At 38.9% G+C, this 17632-nt stretch overlaps 1 protein-coding gene across 5 annotated transcripts in view; it reads left to right on the top strand.

Annotated features, from left to right (window-relative positions):
* DISP1 (dispatched RND transporter family member 1) overlaps nucleotides 1-17632 on the top strand; it is a 213308-nt gene that overhangs the window by 142132 nt on the left and 53544 nt on the right. For all 5 annotated transcript variants that reach the window (XM_017869968.1, XM_017869971.1, XM_017869970.1 and 2 more), the window contains one exon: nucleotides 5655-6180. In XM_017869968.1, coding sequence (XP_017725457.1) covers nucleotides 5672-6180 — 509 coding nt within the window. In that variant the 5' untranslated portion in view covers nucleotides 5655-5671. The remainder of the gene's footprint in view (nucleotides 1-5654; nucleotides 6181-17632) is intronic.

Below are 17632 nucleotides of genomic sequence, written 5' to 3'. Positions count from 1 at the left end.
CCAGGCTGGAGTGCAGTGGTGCGATCTCAGCTCACTCCAAGCTCCACCTCCCAGATTCACGCCATTCTCCTGCCTCAGCCTCCCAAGTAGCTGGGACTACAGGCGCCCGCCACCACGCCCGGCTAATTTTTTGTATTTTTAGTAGAGATGGGGTTTCACTGTGTTAGCCAGGATGGTCTCGATCTCCTGACCTCGTGATCCATCCGCCTCAGCCTCCCAAAGTGCTGGGATTACAGGCATGAGCCACTGCGTCCGGCCCCTCTCTATACTTCAATATATCAATTTACTTCTGTTACATATTATACAAGGGTATTACAAGGGTGTGTGTGTGTGTGTATACATATATATATATGTATGTATACATAGATAGTGTTATATATACAAGGGTATTAACATTCTTGTGTTATATAGCCCATTATGGTTTTCAAAACATTTCTACCTTCTCACAGTAATCCTATGAAATGTATATTTTAAAATTTAATCAAAAGATGGTTTTTGGCCCCAAAACTGCTAAATCATTCTGGACATTAAAATGTTGGCTAAAAAGGTAAAATAGGGGATATGAGATTAGAGGCTTTGAATTTATTAATATTGGCGTGTTATATTCATGAACAGCAGGATGCACTAAAATATCTTGGTGTGGGCCCATCACATCTCAAGCCAATGCTTCAATAATAGCTTGCTTTTTTTTTTTTTTTTTTTTCTGGCATTCTCCTGTGTGTTATGGCCCTGGGAGAACAGGCGATTTCAACAATAGCTGTTTTTTTTGTGTGGTTTTTTTTGAGACAGGGTCTCACTCTATTACCCAGGCTAGAGTGCAGTGGTATGCTCTCAAGCTCAGCGCAGCCTTCATCTCTTGGGCTCAAGTGATCCTCCCATTTCAGCCTCCCAAGCAGCTGGGACTATAGGTAAGCAACACCATGCTCAGCTAATTTTTAAATTTTTTTTAGAGAAAAGGTCTCACTATATTTTCAGGCTCATCTCAAATTCCTGGGCCCATGCAGTCCTCCTGCCTCAGCTTCCCAAAGTGCTGGGATTACAGGCATGAGCCACGGTGCCCAGCCTCAATATAGCTGTCTTTTAAAGTTACTCATTATATTTTACCCAAAACCAATTTTAAACTTTCACTATAAATATTACTATCACTGCATTCATAATCATGTACCATTATACTTATCATAATAGTTTGACAAATGTAAAGGTGTTAACACTCTCTTTCAGGAACTCCTTATTCCACTCCTTTTTATTATACTTATGTGTCCTCTATCATGTCTTTCCTATTAGTTCCCTCCATCTTAGGTTCAGACTGGATTTTTTCCTCATGTATCTCAGTTCTAAAGAAAAAGGAGGCTGGGCATGGTGGCTCATCCTGTAATCCTATCACTTTGGGAGGCTGAGTCAGGAGGATTGTTTGAGCTCAGGGGTTTGAGACCAGCGTGGACAACATAGGAGACCCTATCTCTACAAAAAAAATTTAAAATTAGCATGACATGATGGCACATGCCTATGGTCCCAGCTACACAGGAGGCTGAGGCAGGAGGATTGCTTGGGCCTGTGAGGTCTAGGCTGCAGGGAGCCATGATCGCACCATTGCACTCCAGTGTGGGCAACAGAGCAAGACCCTGTCTTAAAAAAAACGGTGGGGAAGGAAAGAAGGGATGAAGGGGGGAAGGGATGATCTTTCTCTGTATGGGCCTTAGGGTCAACTCTTGATGTCAGAGTGAAATACTTTCCTATTCTGGCTGGTCATCTGAACACCTACTCAAATGCATCCATTGAACTTAAATAATCTATAGACATTTCATAAAATATTTTTTCTGTTTTTACTTCTAAATTTTTTTACTGTAGTTTTTACTTATTTATGAGGTCAAATTGATTGGTCCCATGTTATGATTAAAGAAATGGAATCAGAGAACACTCATGTGACTTGCTTCAAATACAAGCCAGAGTTCAAATCGTTCTTTACTAGTTCCTACTTCATTACAAGAAGTCTCCCAAGTTACAAATAGGTTGTGTTCCAAAAATTCATTTGTAAGTCAGTTATTTGGCATTTGAACTGCATTTTACCATGTGGGAAAAAAATGTTATAAATGATGATTAGGTCCCTGGCTGGCATATAAGAATCTATTTAACTCTTGTGTAACTACAAAATGATACATTTGTAATAAATTTAAAAGAGAATGATAGTTGTGATTCTGGTTACAAAGAAAACTATTTTTTTTTTTTTTTTTTTCTGAGGATAAGCAGATTTAATTAGAAGATAGGGAAACATGAAGATTGAGAAAGGACTAGGGGGCATTTCAGGGTTCTTTGAAGGAAGTTAGAGGTTGATGGGATTCTGTCTGAAGCCCAATGTATTCAGTTCTTGCACTACCATAAAGAAATACCTGGGCTGAGCACAGTGACTCACGCCTGTAATCCCAGCACTTTGGGAGGTCGAGGTGGGCAGATCACCTGAGGTCAGGAGTTTCAGACCAGCCTGGCCAACATGGTGAAACCCTGTCTCTACCAAAAAATACAAAAATTAGCTGGGTGTGGTGGCACACACCTGTGGTCTCAGCTACTCAGAAGGCTGAGGTGGGAGAATCACTTGAACCCGGGATGCGGAGGTTGCAGTGAGTAAGCCAAGATTACACCACTTCACTATACTCTGGGCAACAGATCCAGACCCTGTCTCAAAAAAAAAAAAAAAAAAATTTAAAAAGGCCGGCTGTGGTGGCTCACGCCTGTAATCCCAGCACTTCCAGAGGCCGAGGCGGGCAGATCACGAGGTCAGGAGATTGAGACCATCCTGGCTAACATGGTGAAACCCCGTCTCTACTAAAAAATAAAAAAAATTAGCTGGGCATGATGGCTGGCGCCTGTAGTCCCAGCTACTTGGGAGACTGAGGCAGGAGAAAGGTATGAACCCAGGAGGCGGTGTTTGGAGTGAGCCGAGATCACACCACTGCACTCCAGTCTGGGCGACAGAGTAAGACTCTGTCTCAGAAAAAAAAAAAAAGAAAAGAAAAAAAATAACCTGAGACTGGGTAATTTATAAAGGAAAGAGGTTTAATTGGCTCACAATTCTGCAGGCTGTACAGGAAATGTGGCAGCACCAGCTTAGCTTCTGGGGAGGCCTTAGGAAACTCACAATCATGGCAGAAGGTAAGGGGAAGCTGGTAGAGAAGGAGAAAGTTGAGGGGGACGTGTGTACCATATTTTTAAACGACTAGATCTCACGAGAACCGCACAGAGGGAAATCTAGCCCCATAATCCAAACACCTCCCACTCTGCCCCACCTTCAACACTGGGGATTACAGTTCGACATGAGATTTGGGCAGGACACAGATCCAAACCCTATCAGCCAGTTGCACCTTCAAACTTTTAAGTCATTTGTTGTTATTAGATGCTTCTCACTAGCATAACTTACCCAGTGTCTGTGATTAGAATCAGTAGAATTGATTGAATTAAATACCTAGGAAAAAGTAGACTATTTGAAATAATATATTAACTAACCTGGGATGGTAAAAACAAACCAACAAATTAGAAGTATTCCTTCCTTCAACCTTCCTGATAGAAAGGGCAGGAGGAGTTGTTGACTTTCCCAGTTAGCCCGGCAGATCCCATCAGCTGTTTTAGCTTAACTGAGGTACAGGTGGAGGTTGGAGAAAAGCATGTGCCTTCCGTGATTTCTTTGAATGGAGTGCTTGTACAATGAGAGTTTCTAATTCTGGGAAATAATTGCATTGATCTCATCTAGTGATTGTTTCCTGCATTATCTAACACACAATTAAACATCTTACATTTCAATTAGCTTTTTAAGAAAAGTCCAGTGCTTCTTTAAATGTCCTTTAATTTATGTTTTGTTATCTTCATAACCTTTGCATATGGCTTTTTCTTTTGTTAACAACAAAAGGGAGGTTATATTCTTCAGTAAACTGAAGCGTAAATGAGCAGATTTTGCTGAGATGGCACATTCAGAAAACGATGAGATGAGTTCTCGCCTCCTGGATCAGATTAGTGCTCTTGCCAGTCAGTATATCTACCCTACCTCCTGCTAGTTTACATAATACATTTAACTACTATTACTCTGTGTTGGGTATATGATTTGAATGCTTTACAGTGGATGTTTGTTTAACATTGGATACATTGGAAAGTGATTTAATGAAGGAGAGAGCAACTGTATTTACTACAGTTCAGAATCCCTCTCAATGGTCATTATAAAAGGAAGCTTGGGATTGGCAAGCCATTTTCAAAAGTGATGTAAGACTAAATGAGGGAAGTAATATCTAATTGATTTTATATATATATTGATGTTTTTAAATGCTTTGTCTTCCCACTAAGCAGTTTATGAAGAAATTCCTACTGCATGATGTTTATTTAACTGAATTTGTGTATGTGGGGTAGGGTGTGTTTGAGGAATTTTGTCTGAAAGGTAAATATGCTAAATTTACATCCTAGTATGGGCATGCTCTGCTCACAAACGCCCCTGCTGAGCAGTTTACATACTGGGTGAAAATGTACACAGGAATCCTCATGGGAGATCCAGGTTTGCCAGTGAGATTACAATGTACTCAGACTGAAAAAGAGGATTTCTTCTGGTTACCTGTGTGTCTGCCAGAGGTGGGGAAGGACTGGAGAGAGATCCCTCCACAAGCCGTTTTGTCTGCTTAGAGAATGGCATGCTAGAAGGGTTAGTGAGCCAAATTACAGTTTTCTTTTTTGTTGTTGTTGGCTTTCATGTGTATGTTGAATAGACTAATAGCATTTGATGACTTTTTTTTTTTTTTTTTAACTGTGAATTCCCAGATTTTGTGTGTGTGTTGCTCAGAGGGCAGGTGTAGTGGGCAAAGTGATAGGGAGATTGTCTGTTTTTCTGTTTGTTGATTGGACACACTTGCTGCTGGTAATTTGAGCATCTGAGGATCTTCCTTTATACTGAAGGCCTGAACCCTTTGGTGGAAGGAAAAAAAAGTAAGAAAAAATCATTTGAAGCAAATCCCGCCCATAGTATTATTTTTCTCATGTGCAAGCATTGTTACCTGTAGTATATTATATAGAATTTTGCATCTGATATTTTGGTTGCTAGAATTCTTAGCTTTCCTGACTGGTTTTAATTTATTATCCTCAGACTTGAATGACTAAAAGGAAAAGTCATATATTCTTGAGATTTTTCTAAGATATAAAACATTCTTAAGATTATTCAAATTATTTTAACCTTGTACAACTAATTACCCTCAGAGTGGCCCTTCATTTTGTCCATCACTCCTAGATCAGAACATACAAGCCAAGCATGATATTGTTGAAAAGCTGAAGGATGCTATTTGTATCCTCTCCTCTCTCATATGCAAAATGGTCTAGTTCTTAACTGATCACTTGTGCATCTAGGATGAGGTGAGAAAAAAGGCACTGAAAGAAGAAGTGGGCAGGAGGAAAGTGATCAGTGGGAACAGAAGAGGGTTCTTAAGGTGCATAAAATAGCTGGTGGAAAGAAGAGGAGTGCCACTGTGTTGGCTGGTTCCATCACAGATGCTGCTGAATTTCCATCACTGTCTCAAACTCTGCAAGAACCCTCATTTTCAAAGAGCTGTTTTTAAATATCATACTTGTCTTCCCTACATGTTTGCCTGCCTGACTATAACTGGGTGATTTTATGTGATTTTCTTTCTTAGGGTCAAGAAATTGGAGCATGGCTATGAGCAATGGAAACAATGATTTTGTGGTTCTGAGCAACAGCAGCATCACAACCAGTGCTGCTAACCCGAGTCCCCTTACCCCCTCTGATGGAGACCATGCAGCCCAGCAGCTCACACCCAAAGAAGCAACAAGAACAAAAGTGAGTCCAAATGGATGCCTGCAACTTAATGGCACAGTTAAATCATCCTTTCTGCCTTTAGACAACCAAAGAACGCCTCAGATGTTACCCCAATGCTGCCATCCTTGCCCATACCATCACCCTTTGACTAGTCATAGCAGTCACCAAGAGTGCCATCCTGAGGCGAGCCCTGCAGCACCCTCTGCTTTGGCCTCGTGTTGCATGCAGCCACACTCCGAGTATTCTGCATCTCTTTGTCCAAATCATTCACCTGTGTATCAGACTACGTGCTGTCTTCAGCCCTCTCCATCCTTCTGCCTGCATCATCCGTGGCCTGACCATTTTCAGCATCAGCCTGTGCAACAGCACATAGCCAACATAAGGTAAGTGGTCTGAAAGTTTTGCTCTTAGCATTCAACTAATTCCACATGAACTATGACAACTTGTGTTTATTTTCCTGAAAGGGGAGGAGAAAAATGTGGCACAGAAAGAAAACTTATGAAAATGCATATTCTGTGGATTGTGTGAAGCCAGGAAAAATGCAAATAATACAATATATCTATTGTATCCACTGACTTCTTAGTCAAATCCTCCCTTCCCCTTTCCCTGTCTGCAAACTGGTTAGGAATTTCTGCTAGACCTTAAGTTATAAAATTCAACAAAAAGTTTTATTGTTAGCAGTTTCTGTTATTGTACATGGGAAGCATATTTATGATGAGACTACCTAAGCAGCCATCCTTTATTTGCTGTTATTGATAGTGGTGAGCATTTATGAAAAAGAAGTAAAAAAACTCCTTGCTGGCCAGGTGCCGTGGCTCACGCCTGTAATCCCAGCACTTTGGGAGGCCGAGGCGGGCGGATCACCTGAGCTTGGGAGTTTGAGACCAGCCTGACGAACATGGAGAAACCCCATCTCTACTAAAAATACAAAAAATTAGCCGGGCGTGGTGGTGCATGCCTGAAATCTCAGCTACTCGGGAGGTTGAGGCAGGAGAATCACGTGAACCTGGGAGGTGGAGACTGTGGTGAGCCGAAATCATGCCATTGCACTCCAGCCTGTGCAACAAGAGTGAAACTCCATCTCCTAGGGAAAAAAAAAAAAAAACACACACACACAAAAAACCTTGCTTCCTTATGCTGCCTTATGACTGTACTCGACAATTTCTATTCATGTGTTTTGGTGACTGTGTAGTACGCTGAGATCAAATGAAAGTAGCAATTGCCTTCATAGCAGATGAAACCTGTAAATTGTAGCATGGGACTTTAAAGCATTTGTAAAGCATTTTTAGATCTGATAGATTGAAAAGTATTAGAAAAATCAATATCATTGTCCGTGCTTATTTCCACCTCAGCCCATAGTTTCTCATATATATGATTTTCAGCTATTTTTTCCATGGGTAAGTTAAGTTGCATTCAGCCTAGGTTAGCAATGATAATATATTTTATAAAATACTAAGTACTTTGTAAAGACCTAGCATTATTTCATATTTTTAAGTGATAAAAAAAGTTTAATTAGCTAGAAAAAGAGCATTCTCTTTAAAATTAGGGTATAATTTACACACAGGGAAATGTACAGATATTAATTATTCAGTTTGAACAGTGTTGACAAATGTGTACAAAAGTGTAACCCACATTTTGTCTGATATAGAACATTTTTGTCACCCCAGAAGGTAAGTTCCTTCGTGCCCCTTCTCAGTTATTACCTCTGTCTTCACCAGAAGCAATCACTGCTGAGTGCTATTACTATAGATTTGTTTTGCCTGCTCGTAGAACTTCATATAAGTGGAATCATACAGTATGTACTCTTTCATATTTGGCAATTTTTGCTCAGCATAATGTTTTTGAGTTTCATCTAATTATTGTATATATTTGTTTTTCCATTTATTGTTGAGTAGTAATCCACTGTATGCATGTAGCAAATTCACTTTTGATTAAAGAGTTAGGGCTGAGTGCTGCAGCTCATGGCTGCAGGAATTACAGAATCCCTGTAAGATTCTGTAAGGTGGGAAAATTGCTTGAGCCCAGGACTTCAGTGCCAGCCTGGGCAACACAGCAAGACTCTGTATCTACAAAAAAGAGGGGAAAAAAGTCAGATCCACAAAGGGATTAAGAGATAAATACTTTTTGACCTTTATCAGGTTTTGAACATTGTTGAGATTATCTGGTTACACTCTTTGTAAAGAGAGGAAGGGAAATGTGGTAATAAAGCAGAAAGAAAGAGTGGGGAGGGGAAAAGAGGAGAGTCCTTCACAGCATGTTTCTGCAGTTTCTGAATACACTTTCTATATTGGATTTGAGAGTCTTTGAGTTATAGGCTATGATAAGAATTCACATTTACCAAAGTCATTTCTTAGAAGATTTGTCATGACAACGTTGTGCTACATGACTAGTTTTAGACTCTTTCCATTTTGAATCAAACTGTGTGGACAGTTGATTTTTAAATTATCATAAATATTGATGTTTCACATAATAAATTATATGGTTGCAAAGTATGAAATAAGATATTTCTGCATTTTGAAGCTGATACCTCCTTTAAAGAAATCACAACATAATAAAACTGTGGACAAATAACCAATCCTTTCAATATGGAAGGTTGTGCCAAGAGTTTCGGGATTTTGACTTAGCATTTCTCAGTGACCTAATTCAAAAGCAGTGAGATCCCTGTGTACACTTTAAATAGAATGGCATTAAAAAACAAACTAATAGGCAGGTGGCTGAGCTTGTCACTACCCTTGGTTGTGGAGTCATTGTTGGAACCGGGGCTTTTGCAATCATGGTGGACTGACCTCAGACTGTGTATGACCACTGGGTCCACAGACTTGTCCGTATAGGATTTGTCTTTGTATGTTATCTAAAGAGAAAGAATGATGAAAAGCTAACTGCCTTCTGGGAAAAAAGTATGTTATTTAAAAGGAAATTGAGACCCACGGAGAAGTTGCTTAGAAGTAAAGGCTGTGACTGAGCTATATAATGTTTACATTTTAAAAGTTATGAGAGAAAAACACTCTCATACTTAATTTGAAAAACGCTCGGCCGGGCGCGGTGGCTCAAGCCTGTAATCCCAGCACTTTGGGAGGCCGAGACGGGCGGATCACGAGGTCGGGAGATCGAGACCATCCTGGCTAACACGATGAAACCCCGTCTCTACTAAAAAAATACAAAATCTAGCCGGGCAAGATGGCGGGCGCCTGTAGTCCCAGCTACTCCGGAGGCTGAGGCAGGAGAATGGCCTAAACCCGGGAGGCGGAGCTTGCAGTGAGCTGAGATCCGGCCACTGCACTCCAGCCCGGGCTACAGAGCGAGACTCCGTCTCAAAAAAAAAAAAAAAAAAAAAAAAGAAAAAAAAAAAGAAAACGCTGACTTAAAAATTGCCACAATTGTCCGTCAAAAAAAGTTGTAGAAGAAAGTAGATTAGTATGAGGGAAATTGTTTATATTTAGAATTGTATCTCAATTTGAGCTTTCTGTTATTTGTTTGTAATAGACATAAAATATTTTAAAGATGCCTGCAGAGGAATAGTATATGTCCATTTGTGTATAGTATATACTTTATTGTGCCTCAATGATTACTTTGCTATTTTCTACATTAGTTATATAATCTGCAATGTGGCACCGAGGATGTAATTCCAAACAAGTTGAGACATTCTTTAGTAGGAAGGAAGACAGTAAAGCAAATAGGCAGCTACAGTATTGTGGTAAGTACTATCAAGAAGGAATACACAGGGCTGAAGATGAAGAAAAGTTACAGATGGAGAGAGAACTGAAGAGGCTTGTCTTTTAGGTAGAGGGAACAGTTTATGCAAATACTTTTACAAGGTGGTGTGCGCTCAGCTCCAGCATAGGTCAATATGGCTGGACCCTAGTGGAAGAGAGAATGGTAGCAAGAGGAGAGGTATACTAGGACTAAATCCTGAAAGGCATTGTAAACCACATTAAGGCAATCTCCAGACTTCATCCTGAGGCTAAGGAGGACCCATTGTAGATTTGTGTGTGTTTGTGATTTTTTTATTGTGGTGAGATATACATAACAGAAAATTTAATATTTTAATCATTTTTAAGTATACAGTTTAGTGACATTAAGTACATTCACATTGTTGTACACCCATCACTACTACCTTTGTGCAGAACTATTTCATCTTCCCAAACTGAAATTCCATACTCACTAAATTATAAATCGACCTGCCCCTGGCAACCACCATTCTACTTTTTGTCTCCATGAATTTGACTTCTCTAGATACCTCAAATTAGTCGAATCCTACAGTACTTGCCTTTTTTTGTTTGGCTTATTTTACTCCGCATAATGTCTTCAAGGTTCATTCATGTTGTAGCATGCGTCATGATTTCCTCTCTTTTTAAGGCTGAGTAATATTCCATTGCATATTTATATATTACATTATAGCATTTTATCAATTACATATTACATTGTATCAGTTCATTGATGGACACTTCCATCTTTTGGGTGTTGTGGCTATTGTGAATAATGCTGCTATGAACTTGGGTTCTGTTCAAGTCCCTGCTTTCAATTCTTTGGAGTATATGCTCAGACCAGAAGTGGAATTGCTGGAGCATATGGTAATTCTGTTTTTAGCTTTTTGAGAAACTGTTTTCCATAGTGGCTGCACCATTTTACACCAGCAGTGCAAAAAGTTCCAATGTTTCCAGATCCTTGCCAACATTTGTTATTTATCTGTTTTTTTTTTTTTTTTTTTTAAGAATAGGCATCCTAATTGATGTGAGATTATAAAGTTTAAAGCAAAACAAAACAAAAAAAAAGAAAACCACACACACAGTAAGAAACATTTTAGAAAACTTCATCATTTGCGTTGTGGAGAGCAAATTGCATTGGATCAGGACCATTGTAGATAGGAAGAACACTAGAAGGCTTGCTGCAGTAGTTCAAGTGAGAAATGTGATAACTTGAACCATGATTTATAAATAAATTCATTCTAGAGAGATTTAGTAGGTGGAATCTACTAGATTTGGTGGATAATTGGATATCGGAGGGGCAAAGGGAGGAAGAATCACAACTGATTTTCAGTGTCCTGGCTTGAGCAACTGGTTGGGTAGATGGTAATTCCATTCACTAAAATGGGGGAAGACAGAAGAAGGGAACTAAGTAAACAGAGCTGAGACATTGAGCTTCCAGAGAGGACTACAGAGTAACAGTAACAGTGAAAGAGTGATGTCCCCTGAGCTTCTTTGAAAGAATGAGGTTGCTGGGTAATACATGACAATGCACTGAGAGCAATACTGGTGGGGTTTATCTTAGAATGAGCACTGAAGCACTTTGACTCAGGCCAGCAGGTATTATATTTGCAGAATTGTGCTATGGGCAAGCCACTGAGTGAGGTGCTGTCTAGTCCTTCCCCCAACCAATAAAATATCCACAGAAGCAAATGTGTTCTTGGATAGAGCTGCTATGTATGGGAGAACAGGGCAGTTTGGGAAAGTCTGCACAGGATGTTCTTGGTATGGAATTCTGAAAATGAGGATGCTGTACAATGCTTTACTGCCTTTCATTATTCTACACAACTCTTTCAGGAACTTACTGTAACAAAGGTTCTAGAGGTTGATCTCTACCAGAAACTTCAAGTCTTTTTAGCTTTCTTTATTGTGGTTTATTGCTATGTAATTTTCAAGTTCTTTTTAAATTGATAACATCAAGTAAGTACTTAATGAAATATTACTCAATTAATGTTTAAGATGTATTTATGACTTCACATTACTTTAAAGGATATCTTAAACATTGACTGCCTTAGAGTAAAATTGTATGGTGATGGATCCTAAGTGCTATCAATTTTTATTGCTATTTGCACCTGTACCACAAATGGGCCCACCTGTTTGTATTTGAAAATTTTTTTGAAGTTTTTTTTGTTTGTTTATAAAGCACTTAAGCCATAGAGAATGTTTTATTTATTTATTTATTTTGAGACGAAGTCTCGCTCTGTCGCCCAGGCTGGAGTGCAGTGGCCGGATCTCAGCTCACTGCAAGCTCCGCCCCCCGGGTTTTACGCCATTCTCCTGCCTCAGCCTCCCAAGTAGCTGGGACTACAGGCGCCCGCCACCTCTCCCGGCTAGTTTTTTGTATTTTTTAGTAGAGATGGGGTTTCACCGTATTAGCCAGGATGGTCTCGATCTCCTGACCTCGTGATCCGCCCGTCTCGGCCTCCCAAAGTGCTGGGATTACAGGCTTGAGCCGCCGCTCCCGGCCGAGAATGTTTTAAAGAATCAGATAGAAAATACAATTTTAGTCTAGACCATTTACTGCTTACCACCTTTTGTATAGTAGACTCTCTTTCATCCCCTTTTGATTCTTTAAACTCTAATAAATCTTTCTAAAAGATTCATTATATCAACCATCTGTGGTTTTTTAAATTCTTTTTTAGTCTTCTGATTAATAAAATTAAGGCCAGGTGTGGTGGCGCAAGCTTCTAATCCCAGCACTTTGGGAGGCTGAGGCGGGCCAATCACTTGAGGTCAGGAGTTCGAGACCAGCCTGGCCAGCAATGGAGAAACCCCGTCTCTGCTAAAACTACAAAAATTAGCCCAGGGTGGTGGCAAGCACCTGTAGTCCCAGTTACTTAGGAGGCTGAGGCAGGAGAATTACTTGAACCCGGGAGGTGGAGGTTACAGTGAGCCAGGATCACACCACTAAGCTCCAGCCTGGGTGACGGAGGGAGACTCTCAAAAAAAATAAAATAAAATAAAATAAAATAAAGATTATTGCAAGGATCACATTTAATATGTCTGTTTTAATTGTTGCCAAATATTAAGTAGCTTAAATAGATTTCATTTTAAAAGATTTTATTTTATTTATTTTATTTATTTTTAACAAGTCCTATACCTAGCTGATTGTCTTTGGAGTCACCTGGGGAGTTAAAAAATAAAATAAGTAGAATAATAAGAAGATATTTCTTTTGCAGTAGAAACAATAAACAACTCTAAGAGTTGAGAGGTGGGAAGGATCCCCTGAAAGGATCCTGCTAGGTTATTGAGGTTAGGGACAGTCAAGAGCAGAACATGAACTGGCCCTCTGAAAGATTGACTGACGCAATTAATGGAAGGTGTATTCTGTATGGAGCAAACATGGAAAGTGGAGGAAAGTTGTTGAAGGGAAAGCTTTCAAAGCAAAAGCTTTAAAAAAAAAAAAAAAAATATATATATAATACCCATAAGAAACAACACCCTCACACATATATATAATATTTATATATATTTATTTATTTTTTGAGACAGAGTCTCGCTCTGTCACCCAGGCTAGAGTCCAGTGGCCTGATCTCTGCTCACTGCAAGCTCTGGCTCCTGGTTCATGCCATTCTCCTGCCTCAGCCTCCTGAGTAGCTGGGACTAAAACATGTAAGAAAGGTAAAGAGAACAAGACTGTGGGAGCAGAGGGTCATTGTGGGTGTCCCCAGTCTACCTCCTGAACAGTCCATTTGATGATCTGCTCTTTGTCCTCCAGAGAGCTGGAAAATGCCTCTCAAAAGCCAGTTACATTCCACGTGTGCTGGTTGAAGCAAGTTTTGAGTTATTCATTTGGGATCTTCTTATTGCTGTATTAAAGTGAAAGAGTAATGGTATTATTGCACAATTAATAAGGGGTTCTGCATCCAAAAATAGCACACTAGAGTTCTAATCTAAACTATACTTACCTTTTAATTTGGTGTTGCAAAGAAATATTCTTGATTGTAACGGAGGACTCCATAAATGATACTTGGCAATGCTACAGACTCATTATCATGATAGGGAACCTGTGATATTTTTGGGTACCTGCCAAATGCATTTTTATTTACCTAAGGTGATTTCATAGACAGATGGCCATTTTGAATGTTTCAAGTGACTCACTAGAGGAATTAGAGCTATATAGAGTTAAGAATGCTTAGCATAGAGGGGACTGAGGAACCCTGGGACTAGCTTAGCCCCTTAAGGTTAACTAAATATTGTCCCTGCCACCCCCATATGTTATGACTGTATAATTTTTGTAACTTACATTTCCTTTCTTCTTCATTTCTTTAATAATTTTCTGATTTCTGACTCACTTTTCTCAGAGGTTTTCTTTTTGTTTCCCCTTAGGACATTTGTTATTTTCTGTGAAGGGGCCTCTTTTAAAACGAAAAAAAAGTAAGAAATGAGAATTCTCTTGTTATATTAAAAAGACAAGTATTCTACCACCAGAATTCTTGTTTCTTGGCATGTGCTGTATCATGACATCCAGGGGTAAAACTGCAGCTCTGAGCATCATTTCCCAAAGTGTCTTACTTCACTGCACATAGCCTATGGTGACCCACCCTTTCCCCTTTCCTTAGCCCTGGTGATTGTATTATTTTGTTAGCCAGAAAAATTGAGCCAGAAATCACTTTGAACACTTCATCAACATTGTGGCATGAACCTGCCCATTGACACAGATCCCACAGTCTCTGCTTTACCCAGATCACCCAGAGTCCATTCAAATGCTTCTCTAAGATATTGCAGCAATGAGTGGAGAAATTGAGTTAGTTATTCTACAAGTGCTTAATGAGTATTTAATAAGCATTAGGTGCTGGAGACAGGTGGAAAAGGCAAAGTCTGGTTCCTGACTTCAAAGATGTAGAAGTGGACAAGATAAGACACTTAGATTTTAGCATAAGGTGACCATAGGTAGATTGTCATCTTTGATTGGTAAGTGTTTACAGAATAGCTGTTGTATTCTCTGGACCACAGAAGTTAAATACCAGTGCTTTTACAGAGGCACAGGCAAGTTTTATTATGTGTTAATACAAAAAGAGAACTAGACTATACAGTTTTACAAATTCATATTCCCCTCTTTTCCTCTCTTACCATTGAAAGATTACTAATAGTGAAACAATAGTTTCTCTTTATTTTTTATATAAATTATTACCTCTCTAGAACTGCTGGACAAGTGTCTTTTGCAAGAAGGAATAGCTAAACTGCATTCTTTAGACATTTGCTTTTCAATAAACCATTGGTTTTTCAATAAAGCCAATAAAATTAAAAATTTGGCACTGGTCACATTTTCAGTACTTAGTAGCCACATGTGGCTAGTAGCTAACATTTTGGACAGCACAGATGGAGAATATTACCATCATTGCAGAGAGTTTTATTGAACAGGACTACCTTCCTTGGCTCTGTTAAAACAGCTGAGATCCCTTTTCAAAGTCCACGGCAGCAAATGAAACTTATATGATACAGAATAACAGCAGTATTTGACAGTGAATACTTTGTTGTTGTTGACATAATTCTACTTAGTATTTGCTTGTGTTTTGTTTACTAAATAACAAAGAAATGACAAAAAAAAAAATCCCTTCAAAAACCTGAAGGACAGCCAGGTGCAGTGGCTCAAGTCTGTAATCCCAGCACTTTAGGAGGCCGAAGCGGGCGGATTACAAGGTCAAGAGATTGAGACCATCCTGGCCAACATGGTGAAACCCCATCGCTACTAAAAATACAAAAATTAGCTGGGCGTGGTGGCGCGTACCTGTAATCCCAGCTACTTGGGAGGGCAGGAGAATCACTTGAACCTGGGCAGTGGTTGCAGTGAGCTGGTATCGCACCACTGCACTCCAGCCCGGTGACACAGCGAGACTCCGTCTAAAAAAAAAAAAAATCTGAAGGATTAAAAGCCCTATATTAGCAAAAATTGTGTAACAAGTAGGCAATATCCTTCAGAATCTTCTAGAGGCCACAATTACATTCCACAAAAGCTACTGCATATCTTTGAGTCAAAAACTATCATCTTATTTAGTTTATAGTTGCCGGGCTTTTTGTAAGTAGATCTAAAATATAAATGTAAAAATGTAGTTTTTTGCCAGGATAGAGAAGTATAGCTAGTCTCTAGAAGCAATCATTGTTGCTACATTATAATTTATTTTTCTTTTCTGAATTCTTTCCTCATTGTACAACATTAAGTAGTAAGAGCATCTCTGTAAAATGGGAGTAACAGTAGTTATCTTGCACTTAACACAGTGTCTGGTACCAAATTATAATCTCCCTTCTGTTCTCCATTTTTGTTCCTTTCACTTTCTCTTAAGTTTTGTTGTATTGTTTCATGGCTGTGCTTAATCCTGTTGGTATTGTTTTAGAAATGAAGCTATTACTGAATCCTGGTTTAAATAAAGACATGATGTGTTCCTTTTCATTCTTATTTATAAATGACACACCTCACACCATCAACCTATAGGAAAAGGTGGTCACTCATTTGCCTTCTGGAGGAGGAAAAGGGGTCATGAAGAATAAATGGGTTTCTTTAGCCCCCCACACTCAGAGCCTTTACACTTTATACTGATTACATAATCTGATTATGATATTTGATTTTAGAAGAAGTCTGGTAAGATTTAATTTTGATTTCACTGAAACCAGGATTTATTTTGACATTCCTTAAAGCAGTCAAATTAACTTTTTAAAAGGGATAATGTTTATAAAATTTAAAATGTTCCAGGCTTGCTTGCCAAAGTGAGTCAGCTTGGCAGTCAGATGGAGTGAAGGCCTATTTTTCAGAAAGACTTCTTTGAGAGAGTTCTTCTTTTATTATAAATGAACAGATCTTTAGAGTGTGCTGTGCCTCAAGGAATACATTGTACATTCCGTAATACATGTTAGAATATGAGTCTTGGTCATCTTTTACTTTAATAACGAACGTCAGAAAACAATGCTTTCTTTATTTCATAAAATTAATTAATAGAACATTTTGGAATGAAGCAAATATATTCTTTATCCCCTTTCCATATTAGTGCTAGTTGTTTAGCAGATACTGGAGAGTAAAGGGGAAAAAAAGAAATGCTTTAGGTTTTTTCTTTTTGGTAAAAAAAAAAAAATTCAAAAGGTTGTAAAATATTTGGCAAACAGTGAGACTTTAAAAAAAACATTGTTATGGATCGGTTACATGTCTAATTCCAGGGAAAAGGCACTTGTGATCTATTGCATCTTCTTTTCAAACTTAAATGGATTGTTATGTGTAATTTAAAAGAATTTATAGAACTTAACATTTAAAGGACAATTTTGATTGCTGTAATATTTTGTGTTCTTTTCAGCAAAATTGACTCTACAAAATTGTCTCTTTTTTTTTAAACACAAACCAGATATTCAACTGATTACTTGGTATTTTGGAGTTTGAAATAGAGCCTAAGGCCTGGGACCCATTCACGGTTCAATAAATACTTGTTGAATGAATGAATGATTACCAAAAAAATTCTCAAAATACATCTTTTTCTGTAAAAAGTTAACAAAACTTAACAACAGCAAAAGCCTCATGAAGTTAGATTGGTCACTGCCATCAAACAGCTTATAGTCTAGAAGGAGAAGGATGATTTCAGCAAAAATGACCCAACTCTCTGAATGCCAAAATCAGGGTTTAGAGCGTTATGTGAGTCCTAAAGAAGGAGATGGAATCATAGGAGAGCTAAGAGAAAGTGTCATAGGAGAGGGGAGGGGCTTTTCAAAAATGAACAAGAGGCCGGGCCAGGCTGCTCATACCTGTCATCCCAGCACTTGAAGAGGCCAAGGGAGGAGGATCACTTGAGCCCAGGAGTTCAAGACTAGGCCTGGGCAACGTAGTGAGACCCTGTTTATACTAAAAATAATAAAATAAAATAAATGAACAAGAGTGCAACTGCCTGAAATATGGGAACAGGAGGCCTGGAAGCACCAAGAACATGGCAATAAGTGGTGGGGTGGGGTATGGGGCCGGGGAATGCAAGCAGTCCCCTTTGTCTGGAGAAGGGCCAGAGAAGGCATCACGATACACTCTAGTTAGTCCAAGAAGATTGCGCCCATAAAATGAATTCTGAATGCTGTGTAATCATTGTAAAGCTTTTTTTTTTTTTTTTTTTTTTTTTTTTTT

Source organism: Rhinopithecus bieti, unplaced genomic scaffold, assembly GCF_001698545.2.
Source record: "Rhinopithecus bieti isolate Rb0 unplaced genomic scaffold, ASM169854v2 scaffold_1673, whole genome shotgun sequence".
NCBI lineage: Eukaryota > Metazoa > Chordata > Mammalia > Primates > Cercopithecidae > Rhinopithecus > Rhinopithecus bieti.
The sequence above is the reverse complement of the archived record's forward strand: the minus strand, read 5'-3'. Positions and strand labels throughout refer to the sequence as shown.